Below are 14,885 nucleotides of genomic sequence, written 5' to 3' on the forward strand. Positions count from 1 at the left end.
AGTACAGATGTTATGGAGTTAATTAAAAATTTAGCAATTTGTTTCTTCAGCACCAATTTAGGTTGCATCAAATGGGAGAAAGGAGAAGGAAAATATTTTTGAGAGATGCATGAACCTGTCACACATATTACTGAAATATAAACACGTTCAGGTATTAAAAGAAATTAGCATTTATTTTACCCTGTTCACCTTATCACATAATTTTTTACACTGACCATAAATTAATGAGATTAAGAGTCTACTATGACAATCTATTCTATATAGTTATATACTTGACAAAATGTATTAAAGAAACCTGACTATATTTATAAGCGCTACACTATTTTGTAGTCACTGTAATTAACCATATTGTACAAAAGTCAAGATCCTCTTTGGAACATTCACAAAGCATAAAATGGATCACATTATTTCACACAAATGTTTGGACTATAATACCTTTCAAGACTTGTTTTTGATAAGTGTCGGGAAACAAACTATTACAGCATACTAAACAGATGATAATTTTTCAATATGACATTACACTTAAAACATGGCTTTTAATTTAAAAGAAAAATTATTTTCGATTTCTTTTTTGCACAAGAAAAAAATTCTCCACTGCATACATTAAAATCACTTCTGGGGATATTTTCCCCAAAGAGTGGGGCTGAGTGCACAAAGTCTGTATTTCCACCTCTGTCAAAACCTGTTGGCGAGCATCTTTCATTGTCAATGCTCATTACTAACAAGCTGACACATCCAGAGGATCAGTGCACAGGGCATATTCCACAACCCTTTTAACAGGTATAATAGTACAGTAAGCCACCGCTTCATAAATAATTATCAATGTTTACTGAAATTGCATCAGATTGTTGACACAGGCCATGTGTTTCTCTCCGTTCACACCTAAATAACGACGCAGTGAAAAAAGAGTGTCAAGTCTCCAGGGCGCAGATTGGCTGATCATGCCCCTGACATGAGTGGGGTTTTGATTGTTAGCACAGGTGTTGCACCAACGTTGGCACAGAATTCCCATGCCTGTGTACACAGCCCAGTGCTAACCACTATCTGCTGGCTCTTCCCAGCGGACCTGTACTTCTATTGAGGGATATTACAAGCGGCAGGCGCTCTCCTCTGATCTGCATGCGCTAGGCACTTTTGCAGTCCTGAGTGAATAGTGCTTGACTTGTTCAATTTGTTTAAAAGCCTCATTCGGCTCTTTGAAGCCACACATCTTAGCATAAATCATAACCTGTCTCCTTGCTCACAAGTGCTTTGAAATGCAGCATCTGCTTTTGAGTCCCTGCTTTACAATTAGTTAGGCAACATCAATAGATTGACTAAATATCATCTTTCTTGATAATGAAGTGTTTTGGGTATACAGTGTGAAGGGGATCGTGGCCTTATTTTGAATTCGACCATACCTGGATTTAGAGGATAGTTCGTATGTACAGCAGAACAGTGCAAAACCAGACACAACAATCAAATTGGGTTACCAGCAGGATAACCTACTTAAGAGTCTATTATGGTTATGGGGCATAGAGCTTGTGTTGTTTACTCTTTCATCACTCAATTCCTGTTTTCAGTTTGTTCATTTGTTTTGCCAACTAGAGCCGTCTGTTCTGTTGTGGGGAAAGGAAGGAAAGATCTTAGAAGACGAGACAAAAACTGGCAGTGATATGCTGCGTGTCGTCAGCAAGTGTATAGCAGGTAAATCAGCAGACTGTATAGAATACAGTGAGAAAGACCTTGACAGCCTTGAAATGACTAACACGTCAATCAAATGATGACAACGCTGGTTTCAAATACATTTCATAAAGACAAGTCTTAAAAACAAGTCTTTTCAGTCTTTTTTGAGTAAAAGTTAAAAAAAGTATTAGATTTTTTATTTACTTAATTATTGTGAAAAACACATACAAAGTATTTATAAATCATAGTGAGATTAAAGTATAATATATGCTTTCTGATAAAGAAAAGATACTTGAAAATAGTTCTCGAGTAAAAATCTTTAGTTTTGGTTAAAGCACTATTATGTATTTTTAGAAGCATCTAGCAGTGAGGTAAGGTTCCGAATGGACTAGTTACACAACTGGTCCAACACTGGTCCATAAGAAGTAGCAGTAGTTTTTAACACTACATAAACATTTGAACAAAAAAAAAACATTTATAACCATAAAAAAATGTTAGATGAAATTATGTTTGCAAGATTGAAATAGAATAAACGTTTAGTTCGTACGAAGTGGTCCATACTTTCATTTAACATTTTTCTTTTTCTTTTCTTCCTAATTTGTGTAATCTAAAAAGAGATTTTTTTAAATCCTTACTCAGGAACCATGAATAACTGACAGTCATAGAAACTGATGGCTGAAAAAGATTCCGGGAACAGGGGTGGGCTCACTAAGGGGCTGTTCAAAAAGATATTCACTACAGTACATCCCAGTTATCAGACCTGCCAAGTCCAAGATATACTTTTGCATCAGGAATTAATTTGTCATCAATCCATCAGAATAGGTTTGGTTTTATTACCTGCACACTCCATTAAGACCAAGATCAAAGTAAAGTTGATCCACTGTTCTTTCTCATCATAATATGCCTTAACTTCAATCTGTAACATTAGGAATTCTTTTTACACCAAGAAAAGAGAAATAGAAGGAAAAACAGAGAAAACCTGCACTTAAGTTTTTCATTTTCCAAAGGCAAGTATTTGATCAGTAGTCATAAATTAAAGGTACGGAAGTGCAAATTACGGCATGAGGATTAGATAAAAGCACGTCTCTGTCAAAAGGTGGCATCTTCAAAGCTCCCCTGCTTAAGCAGCACACAACAACGCGTTACTGATCCCTGGCATGGCTCTCTGCCGGATGACATCTCTACGTGCATTATGGGGGCTGTGCCATCACCGAGGGGGCCAAACAGCTGCTGACGGAGGTTTACAAACACAAATAAATCTACATCTGTGAGCAGAGAGCTGCTACTCACGTCAGGGATGCTGCTACTGGCTCATCACTAATGCATTGGGTGAGTAGGACGCATATGGCCCGGCCGGGACATGCAGTAGAGTCGAGAAGGGATGAAACGGGTTTTGTTTGGGGTCTGAGTATGAAGACTTGAGAAGAATTGAAGACTTGTGTCAAAGATAGTGTACACATTTATCTCATATATATATTTAGGCATGTTTTATATATATATATATATATATATATATATATATATATATATATATATATATATATATATATATATAATATGCCTAAATGTAATTTACATTAAATCTATAAATAAATATTACACATATTTCTGAATTATTTACATATATGTGGTTGCATTTATACATACACAACACACTCACATATATCATATGAACACAAAGCTTTATTTTGGAATCGTTTAATCTTGATTCATCTTTTTAATAGCACTATTTTTTACATAATGATAAACATTTTATTTTATTATTTATTTACAGCTTTATTTAACTGTTCATACCTTTTCATTTTAGCCCATATTTCTAGCTAACCAAAAATAAAGACAATGTGGTAGAAATTAAATGCATTTGTAAATAAAACAAACTTCCTGCTTTGCTCCAGTATGTTGATCTCTAGCGAGGCTTCTGCTATGTTATCAAATGGAGGTACAGGAATCATGTGTGTAATTAGAGCCCAGCCATCAACACTTGACATATAACATGTCTCACAGTAATTCTGAGCTTCTGTGGAAATTGGCAGGGGTCCATGTGCCGCACAATACCCACATTAACTCGACATTGTCAGGTGTTCTGACTATTTATTTTCTTTGTTTCTGTATGTGTTTGTGTGTATTTGATTGATAATCAGCCTGTTCTTTCCTGTTGTTTTCAGGTTGGCTTTTATATTATTAATATTATGTTGCCTTAGTCTGACAGCTATTGTGGGGAAGCTGTTTAGTGTTTTAGGGGGTTTGAAGAACATGAACCATGAATAAGCAATGTCCCCTTGCAGTTTAAATTAGTAATCATCTATTTTCAACTTTTGATACAATGGAAGAGTGGAATTTACTGAACTAGATATAAATTGGCAACAAGTGGGATCTTCAATATGTAGAAAAAAGTATTTACTAATAAAATGTAAAAATATATTATATACCTATTATATATCTATTAAACTAGATTTGACATGAATGCACATCCTTGATTTCAAATGTATATGTCAGACCAAAGCAACACAGCAAATGTGAGATTCCACTTCAACCTATAGATGGTTTCATCATAATTGAATACCTTTTTTCATTTACTTTAATTAAATTAATGGAATGTTCATAAACTGTCATGAGAAATTAAGATAGTATTTATAATAATATTCTCAGACTTTTGGACCACACATTTAATTATCTTTCATCTAACTATAAAAATCTAAAACTATCGTCATGAAACAAACTTCATCACTTCTATCAAGCAGTCTTTCTTGCAGTGTAACTGAGTCTTTCAGGTTGAATGGCTGGTCTTCAAAAAGGATGTCTTTTCAATATGGGTGAGTTCAAAGTGATGAAGTAGTCTTCAAAGCGAGCAAATTTCTTTCAGATGGCAACTTTCAGAGCTTGTCACATGACTTTTTGGGTCAAAGACCTGAATTGCTCTGGTTTACCATCTATTGTAGCTCTGGGATTAAGCAGTCAGTGTATATTTAAATAACAGACAGTAGGAGAGAGGTGCTCATTGCTGTGAAATCTTCACTTTCGCTCTATACTATACTGCTTTCGTTTATTTTTGTCTTTGGCAGTGGAGGTGCATGTCAAGCGATTGTTGAATTGAAATATTGATGTAGAATATCAAAGCATTGGGTATAGCTCCTGTGTTTCCCGAACTAACCGAAAGCTGCTTTGATCACAGGCTCCTGTGATCTGACTTCTCAAGTTGTTAAGAGTACTGGAAAACAAAATGCAAACAAACCTCAAGTGCCCCTAGTAGTGATAAAAGTTTTCTCTGACAAGAAGATTTTTTGTGTGTTTTCATTTCAATACACAAATGAGGGATCTCCATCTTGCATAAATGCAAATGGACATGTGTTAAAAATTCTAAACACAAAAAAATCACCTGTCAAGGATCTTGCCTATTTATTTAGACTGGTCTCTGAATTTCTGTTATATCCCACCGATGACTTACAACACATTATACACAACTAACTCACAGTAAATCATTTTTATATTTCATTTGACATATGCTACAATCTATTAACCTTAAAGGGACAGTTCACCAAAAATAAAAATGCATCGTCTTCATCGAATTGTTCCAAATCTGTATGAATTCCCTTGTTTTGATTAACACAGAAAGATATTTGTATGAATGCTTGTAACCAAGCAGTTTTTGGACACCATTGATTACCAGAGTAGGAAAATTTACAATGGTTGGCAAAAGTGACCCAGAACTGTTTGCTTTCCTACATTCTTCAAAATATCTTCTTTGAGAAATTTACAAAGAAGTGTTCCTACTATCATAGTCAGTGGTGGCCAAGAACTGTTTGGCAACAATATAGGCAAACCTGCATAAATATCACTCACTCACGAAATGTATAAATGTTTAATTCCTGATCAGGTAATGCATCAAGACGTACTGTATTATATTAGCACTATATGAGCGTGAATACCAACATTACAACATTGTTTAGTAAAAAAGCTTTGCATTATCATGTCCTATACATTCCTCAAGTCTGTCATGGTAATTATAAACAGCACGCTTCCTGATTGCATCGATTAGTGTTTAAGATGGACGGATGCAGGGGGCAGCAGGTTTTACCATGACTTCTGTCTCATCCATTATGCCACATTTGTCAAGCTGGGGGTTTTAAGACTCATTTAGTCCATGTGGGGCTGTAAACTGGCTTTTGGAGATGGTCAATAGTACCAAAGCGTGTGGCTTGCTATTGGGAGTGCAGATGGTCAAGACAGCTGGGACAATTTAGTGATCTGAGGCTCTTAAACTGCCCTCCAGACATGCTAAAACAGCTTGACAACATGCCTGCCATTGTTTTGGTTATTTTATGAGGACATTGATCTTTGAATGAATGCATTTTGCAATGGTGATGAAGAATGAGGGGCATTCTAACAAGCACTTTGGATGGAATAAGAATATTTCTATTTTTAAATTAGACAATGGTAATAAATAGCATTTTATATCATCAAATATCAAATGAAAAAAATAAAGATGCATAATGACTGTTAATAATCTGATCATCTCTTAAACAACATTTTATGTTGTTTCAATTCCAAATTCAAACCATGAAGACAAAGGAGCTTTAATAAACGCTGGAACGTATGCAGATAAATAAATCCTGCAACAGGATACAATGTACAGCTATACCTAACAGCAGATTAATCCTCTATACATTCAAGGCAGTTCTCCCGATTGCCTGTCATCAGCTACAGCTGCCTAATGAAGGCTGGGATCTGTGCTTGCTTTGGAAATGAGTTTTCCCTTGAAAACAGCGTAAGCCGTATCCAGGTCTATTTAAATGAGGTAACATGGGGAAGGTAAGCACAACCACTGGAGCATTGTTTGCTCAGTTCAAAGTAAGGAGAGCATACTTTGCACTTCAAAGACACTCATCTGGGAGGCTGCGAGAGGAGGGGGTGGGGGGTGGGGGGTGGTGGTGGGATTTAGGGGACAGGAAATAAGAATCTGGGTAATTAACAACTTCTGCTCTGTAATAAAGCGCACGAAAGGAGACAGAAGTGGCCTCCCCTATGTTGAGACCAAATATTTGATGCATTGTACTTGCGTCCTTTTCCTCCTTTTCCCGTCTGTTATTGTGTTTTATTAGTATAACACACCTTATTTGCCCGCAAAACAGTGTGAAGATGTGCTGCTTGTTATGTTGTGTAAGATCTAACAGTATATCTAACGTGATCTTGCTACACTCTACAAATCTTGCTACACTCCCTCATAGAGGATGCATTGTGGTTGCTTAACCAATATAAGCAAGTGTTTTTATTGGTTGAGCAAAACAATGCATATCAGATGGAAACAATTCAATTAAATAAATGATTGCATCATGTATATATGTGCATATGAAGCAATACCACTTAAATACCCTATTACAGCTTTCAAGAGAAATAAAACCATCATACTGCAGACTTTTATAGGATACTCACCCTTAAATTTTGTAAATTAAATAACTCATTAGAAATTGACAACAACAGGCTAAACATTTCTCCCCTCCCCTCATATGCGTTTGCAGCGGGTGTTACATTAAAGAGCATTGTTGTGCATCACTTTTTGTTAGTTCGTTTCAAAGACCCTCGTCAACCTCCAAAGATGTAAAAGCAACACGAGCCCGCATTGAAAATCGATTTAAAAAGGCACGTATCTATAAATTTAGCTCGTTTCCACCGTGTCATTTCATTTTTCCATCACTGTGGTAAATTTTAGCAGAGACTAAAGCAATGCATCTGTTGGGACAAAGGTCAATTGTTATGCGACAAGAGGTGAGAAGTAACACAAAGCGATGGGGATTTTACATGTATTAAGATGTTAAACGGCTTTCCGACTTCAATGTAAATTCTCTGAAAGGCTCAAAGTGTTATATGAACTTTACGTGGCTTCGCATTTAATCCCCTTAAATGTGCTGACGCCCTTAACTTGAACCCGATGTGTGAAAATGTCACGCAGAGCTCTTTATTTATAATATCACTTACGAGTGCGAACTACTGTGTTTACTTTGAGTTTTATTTAATTAATTTTGTTGGATGTAACTCGTGTTAATAATGTTTTCATGAAAATAGCGCTACTTTTAATTGCCTTGTTCATGTTCTAAAACGCTTTTAATAACGAGAGAATTCACATTATTATTTTGCTCTCCAACATTCCTGACATCATTCAGGTATTTCAATTAACACATCATCGTCTACAATTTACAAACAACTAGCTAATATCTAAGACCAGATTAACTGCGATGCTGAAAAGACAATTAGGGTGAATTGAACTAAACGAGAGAATTGAAATGTTAAACACGCCTAATTAACATGAACTATTTCTAACGTAGGTTATATCAGACATCGGCTACTGTTTGTAAAAATATGTAGGCTATAATATTTAAGTGTAGGCTTGCATTAACTTTTTGCTGACCTATTATCAAGTTAAATCAAGGATGTTTTATTTTTTCTTTATATCGTTTTCATTTCGACACATCATGAACACATCGACACATCATAAATACATTTCGTTACACTGTACTTGTATGTGTGTAATGACAATGAATTGAATCCAATCCAATCCATGAATGAGTCATTAAACGTGTAAAAAGCTACACGTGAACAAACTTTCTCGTATTAGATATTTCTCACAAACACCCGGCAAAGGAAAGGGGCTCGTGCATTTGGCAAAATTAAATTAGAATAAAATGAGGCTATAATACACACCCCTCTTCCTAATCTCTCAAAGATTGCCCTCCCCAATATTACCCCACCGCATCTCTGCTCCATTCAGTGGCCCTCCTGGTACATACTTAAGAGTCCCCGTCGAGAGGATCTTTTCCCTATAAAGAGAAGATGCAATCGGAGCGCCTTTGAAATGATCCTCGGGATTTATTGCGATAGGCCCATCAGTCGCACTTCAAAAGGAGGAGTCCTGGATTGAAAGCCGCTGGTTTTGAAAAAGGGACTCAGAAAACCGAACGAGCAAGAGCGCACAGTTGTCAACGACTCCACAGCTGATAGGACAGTGGCGCTGGTGTGATAAGGCAGCATCTAAGGATTATTGGTTACGAATACATCTGTTTTATGCACCGATAACGAGTTTTGCGGACAAGCCGAGCGTGGATCATTGCGCGATTTCTACTTTACATCTCACTTTGGCACGGCGCGCGCTTCAGGTGTGGATTTCTTGAGCAACCGGTGTACAGATGGCTGCTTTAACTTTATCGAGAGCGGACAATTTTCTTCACAATTTCTTACAGGTACTGTGCTTAGTAGTTTTCTTCCCTCTATTACGTTGTATTATGGCTTGTACGATTACCGATAGAGGAACTGAAAAGCGCGCACAAAAACAACTTTACATATTTACTTCATAAAAGTTCCCCAGGAGGCTTATTGTGAGCAATATCCTGTTTTGTTTTTTGTGTTGCTGAGTTTTTCTCAATATACTTACCTATACAATCAGGATTAGTCTTTCTGTATATCTGTCTATGTAAATCTGGTTTGTGTGTACTGTGTATATATTTATATTGTGTAGACATACACAAATATTTATTTTTTAGGTCTTTTAAATAATAGTTTTTTTTTCCTTTCAGGATCGCACCCCCAGCTCTTCTCCAGAGGGTGGCCCTAGCGCCCTATCTTTTTTGGCCACCACATGCAGTCAAGCCTGGCAAGAGGGGTCACAGCTCCCCTACGAGGGGCAAGTGGCATCCGCATCCAGCATGTTTCAGCTCTGGAGCAACGACATGCCACCTAACTCCAGCCTGAGTGCCCACCAGATGACCTTCACAGTACCTAAGGTGCAGTTCCCTGGACACATGCAGCCCAGCCTGGGTTCCCATTCCCATCATCATCACCACCACCACCATCACCACCATGAGTTACCTCTCACTCCCCCGGCCGAGCCTCCGTCTGCATACTCCTTTGAGCTATCTCCAGTAAAGATGCTCTCCTCCCAGGCACAGGGTAATGCACCATACTATGCACAGCACAATGCTGTGACTCAGAACTTTCCCACCTTCCTCCAAAACACTTCAGCCAGACCTCACCTTCCCGGCGGGCACATTGAGGACGGCCAGCAGTGGTGGAGTCTCCCGCAAGGTAACGGCACAGGTTCCGGTCACCCTTTCTCTCTGGGTAGGCAGCTGGTTTTGGGCCACCAGCCCCAAATTGCCGCCTTGTTGCAGGGCACATCAAAGGGTCTGTTGAGCTCCACACGCCGGTGTCGCAGGTGCAAGTGCCCGAATTGTCAATCCACAGGAAACGGCGGTGCCGCACTGGAGTTCGGAAAGAAAAGACTGCACATTTGCCACATTCCAGATTGTGGTAAGGTCTACAAAAAGACCTCACACTTGAAGGCACACCTCCGCTGGCACGCCGGCGAGCGACCCTTCATCTGCAATTGGCTCTTCTGCGGAAAAAGCTTCACACGCTCGGATGAGCTGCAGCGGCACCTGCGCACGCACACCGGGGAGAAGCGCTTCGGCTGTCAGCAGTGCGGAAAAAGGTTCATGCGTAGTGATCACCTCTCCAAGCATGTAAAGACCCACCAGAGCAGGAAGAGCCGGTCCAGTCAGCCTCCCCACAGTGGAAGTGATGCAGTGCTAAGCAACATTAAGAGAGAATAAAAATTATAGAACAAAGACTGCACAATGCAAAATAACTCACTGTAGGGTCTTTGGACTATCAGGGAGGAGACTACACGTGAAGCAGCTAAAGTGTTTTTGCATTAATGGCATAAAAATGTGTTTATGTTTTTTAAACAGATATTCCAAAAAGCAATAGAAATAAAACACTGGAGGAGTGTTCGCACACCATGCTGCACTGAAGAAAATATGCTGCTTATTGGGGACTTAAAACTACATTCAAGGATTAATTTTGCCTGTGATTTGTTAGCTGATAAAAGCAACATATATTCATGCATCCGTAGATGTCCCATGACCAAACTTTTCCCTTGCACATTTATTTAATTTTAATTCAAATCATTTTGTAGAAATTCTCAAAACACAGCTAAAAGTGTTTGTTACTTGTTATACGATTGCTGTATGTTAACATTTTGTTGTTGCTTGGGTTTTGAACAATACTTTCTTGTTTAGGGAATTGTTGCCTTACAAAATAATTCTGGTTGCAACCAGCCAAATTTGCCAACACCATTCCTTTGACGAATCTATTTCCCTTCAAATGTAAATTCCAAATAAATAATAGCTATAGTTTTCAAAATTGAAATCAAATGTATATAATGTTTATATAGTGCACAGTTCTGCTAACATCAATATAGCATGTGAAATATAAATAAACATAACTGTGCAACTCTAAATCTGTGTTTTGCATTTCTTCATTCACCGCAAAATGTATTTTTAAAGGTATAGTTCACCCAAAAATTTACATCATTTACTCAACCTCTTGTTGTTTAGACCTGCATGACTTTCTTCCGCAAAACACAGAAGATATTTTGAAGAAAGTTTTTAGCTGGCACCCATTCACTTGCATTGGTTTAGTGTCCAATACAATAGAAGTGAATGGGTCCCAGTGCTGTTAGATTTACAACTTTCTTTGTGTTCTGCGGAAAAAAGAAAAGCATACAGGTTTGAAATGACAAGAGGGTGAGCAAATGATGACAGAATTTTCATTTTAAGGTGAACTATCACAACACCTTGTCCACACTTATTGCGTTTAACAGACGTGTTAAATTCAGCAAATGGCTAACATTAAATCTAGAATTCAGCGTTTTGCATTTATTCATATGTTAATGTGAAAGTATTCAGGATGCAAATTTAAGGTGGTCATTGTTTCCAAGGTGTCGAGGAAGCACTTTGAAAGAACAAATGACTGAAAAGCCCTCAGACATTTTACAGTCGTCAGTAAATTGTGAAGCCATTCATGAGTACAGTGGGCTGACCTTCTCCCATCAAGTTCACAGTCATGTTGTCTTGTAATGGCCAGTGTAAATACCAGTTAACAGTCACTGAGGACAAAACTCAACTGGAGCTCGCAGTCAATGGACCCCCAGCTGTTTATATCCCACCAGAGGTGACAGAAGTCGCTTTGATTTGGCACCCTTGTGATAGAGAATCCTCAGAACCCTTTTTCCCATTTGTGTGTGTAAATGAAGTCTATACTGCTCAAGAATGCCCCGAATGTGATTTAAACCTGAGACTATGAACCAGATGTCTGTAAGTGTTGTGTGTTTAAGGACAACTTACCCAAACATACAAATTCTGCCATCATTGACTAACCCTGATGTGGTTCAAAACCTGTATATTCCTGTTTTTTCTGTGGAACACACAAAAGATATATTGAGAAAGTCAATGAATGTCAATGGGGTACTAATGTTGTTCGGTTACCAAAGTTCTTCAAAATATCTTATTGTGTGTTCTGCAGATGAAAGAAAGTCATATGGATTTAAAATGACATATGCATGAATAAATTATGAAAGATTTTCATTTGGGTGGACTGTTTCTTTTACATCTCTGGCCTTAATATATACATATGTGTGTTTTCTTTTTAACAAAATGCAACCAAATATATCTATAAAAGTTTTATCCATCAGTATCTGATAGTTTGAGCCCTCCTTAAAAAAATTGCAAAATACAAAGTAAATAAAGAAGACAATAAAATAGGTTGTGTTCCAAAAGAACACAGTTTAATTAGATATTATACAACGATAAGTTTAGTCACAGACATACTGTAGTCTAGACGTATATGTTGTCCAATTCGTTCTCCGTTTCCTTCATTTTCTAGAAGTGATCTTCAAAAAGCATGCAACGTTGTAAGATCTGATTCCACGTCTGTGGAAAGGCAGTACAGGAAAGCTTTCAGTTTATGCAGGGCTATGTCAAATCATTTGATTCAGCCAATTTCAAACTTTGAGAATTACATCAAGGCGAGAGAAGGTTGTTACAATCATTTTAAGGATACGAATGCATTTAAACATGCCAACAGTAAAGCATTTTTCAGCTTTGGTGCGGAGTTGTGTATATGAAGTTGGTTTTCAAGTTTTCTGTGGTTTGTTGTTTAGGTAGCGCTAAAGGCTTCTGGCGCCCTCTCTTGAAAAGAATGTGCAATGAACAAAACAGAGTAAAAGTGCTTTTGATCATGCTGAACATCATAGCGAACACATACAATCCCTTCTTTGGTGTCTAAAATTGATGACAAACTGTTTGAATTCAGTTGAGAATCTCAAAACAAAAATGTTGTTGTCATAAACGAACATCTTAGCAAACTTGCTTTAAAAGAGAACATATGTTTTCCAACCAAATTAAAGTGATTTATCTCTGTGATATAAATTAACTGAATTACACATAAGGCCTAATAGTTTAATAATTTCATGTAAAGGGTAGTGGCACCTGCATTTTGGCACGTAATGACATAACATTTTACCTTTGGCCTTTATTAACTTGTTAATAAACACTGTTATTGAAGATCTGTGCAGCAGAAGCAGAAAAGGGTCATTAAACCACAGATAAAGTACTAAAATGTTTTTTCTTTCTGTCATAACAACTGCTGTTCATAACAACGGTTCTTCTGCTCAACATGGCAGATGTTTATTGTAAATCACACCTGTTGAACTCAATTTAAATGATTTCATATGTCCACCAGCAGATGCTGCGAGTTGTGAACAAGAAGGTCCAGGAGGGGATTTTCTCACTCTCTGCTACAATGGAGCGGATTGATGACAGAGAATTCATAGACACAGCGCTGGTTGCTTCCCTTTTCAAAAACCCAACGAGGGAGGACAAAGCCAAACCTCTGTGTCCACAGATCATACATACTGTATATACAAATTAGCTGCATTAAGAGTCTCTTTGCCCTTTGGCTCCTTGACAAGAGTTTTTACGCAGGCCACATGATCATTTGACATGGGATATTTAAAGACAACATCTGTGGAGAGGCACCTACAAATCCAGCGTGAGCCACAAAGGACCCTCTTATGTTCATGTACAGCAAGTTCTCCGAACTTCAAAACACATCATGGATGAAAACGTTCAGCTTGTTCTGGATCAAGCCATCAGAATGTAGCATACAAAGACGCATTCAAAAAATGAACATTCATACGTGTGCTCTGGCCTGAACGCAAACTCACACCCTCAACAGATTTAGTCTGGTTTCTGATCCAGTGACCTCCCAATATAGGAATGGTTGATTCTCCTTTGAACAAAATACAACCTTGTTACAAATAATAAAACAGAAACAATGCAAAAAATACAAAGTCACTAAGTAATTCATGTCACAGGTTTAAGAAGAATACCACAAGATAAAAGATGCAATGTCCACTAGCGGTGTAGTCCAGACTGTGGCATGCTTTGGTGCACACAACAGATTGCCGATCACTTTCATTCATGCTGCGGTATCACAGGTCGTCCTCATCAAGCTGGGCCAAGTTACTAGAACACTGAAGATTGGATGAGGGACTTGGAGCAGCCATACGTCCATCTCTTGGCGAAGACCTGCGACCCCCTTCACCTGAGCTCTGAGAAACAAAAAACACAGATGAGATAAGGGTGTATGTATAAGAATGGAGTCTCGCAAATCTATTTGCTCTTAATGAAGATCATGCTTTATAAATCTTCATTTGAAAGGATCTGTGATGCATGATCTCTGTTCTCTAGGGAGAGAATAAGGATCTGTCGAGTCTTAATTACTGGGAGAAGACCAGCAAGATATATGTAACTGGGTTTATAGTCTGACTGAAATAGGATGTCAAGGGAATGTCCTCACAGGAGAGCTGTGGAGCCTTATATGAATGCTTCCAAAATCTAGTCGCATCTGTGGTCTTGAGCAAAAATATGGCAAACAAATTAAAATATAGAATATAAAAACCACAAACACCTGTGAAATCCATGTTAGATTCTTGCTTAAAACATGAAAAACTATTAGCCAGCAGAATAAGAAATATACAAAAATTTAAACTATCTCTGAAAACAAGTCATAGTACTTGTATCAATCTAACCCATCAAGTAGATTTATTAATTTTAGTAGATTCATTAGATTTTACTGTTATATGTAATATTAGGTAGCCTAATTATTAGGTGGTATTTTTAGGCCTTTTTATAGCCCTGCAAAGGTTTTTTTGGTAGAAAGTGAGTTGTTTATATTTTTGGGACATTCAAGACCTCCTTTATCATGGAGATTAGTATATCGAGTCAATTCCGTTGGTTTTCCGAGAAAATAATGGGTTGTAACCCTCGAGCCCATGAGAAAATAAATAAAAACACTTAAAATATTTTTCTCAATTCTACACGCCAGTT

General features: G+C 37.7%; 2 protein-coding genes across 4 annotated transcripts in view; one reads left to right on the top strand and one right to left on the bottom strand.

Moving 5' to 3' along the window:
• Positions 1–8,843: 8,843 nt before the first annotated feature.
• sp5l (Sp5 transcription factor-like) lies at positions 8,844–10,265 on the top strand (the record flags this gene model as incomplete). The annotated part of the gene is made up of 2 exons (XM_079477485.1): positions 8,844–8,897; positions 9,231–10,265. 2 exons carry the CDS (start codon positions 8,844–8,846, stop codon positions 10,263–10,265), a joined length of 1,089 nt encoding a protein of 362 aa, XP_079333611.1.
• A 1,985-nt stretch (positions 10,266–12,250) lies between these two features.
• Positions 12,251–14,885, bottom strand: part of arhgef25a (Rho guanine nucleotide exchange factor (GEF) 25a) — a 51,210-nt gene continuing 48,575 nt past the window's right edge. For 2 of the 3 annotated variants that reach the window (XM_079478581.1, XM_079478582.1), the window contains one exon: positions 12,251–14,107. In XM_079478581.1, the coding sequence (XP_079334707.1) occupies positions 13,988–14,107 (120 nt within the window). In that variant the 3' untranslated portion in view covers positions 12,251–13,987. The remainder of the gene's footprint in view (positions 14,108–14,885) is intronic. The other variant, XR_013787866.1, reaches the window with a different exon arrangement.

Source organism: Barbatula barbatula, assembly GCF_947034865.1.
Source record: "Barbatula barbatula genome assembly, chromosome: 17".
Lineage (NCBI taxonomy): Eukaryota > Metazoa > Chordata > Actinopteri > Cypriniformes > Nemacheilidae > Barbatula > Barbatula barbatula.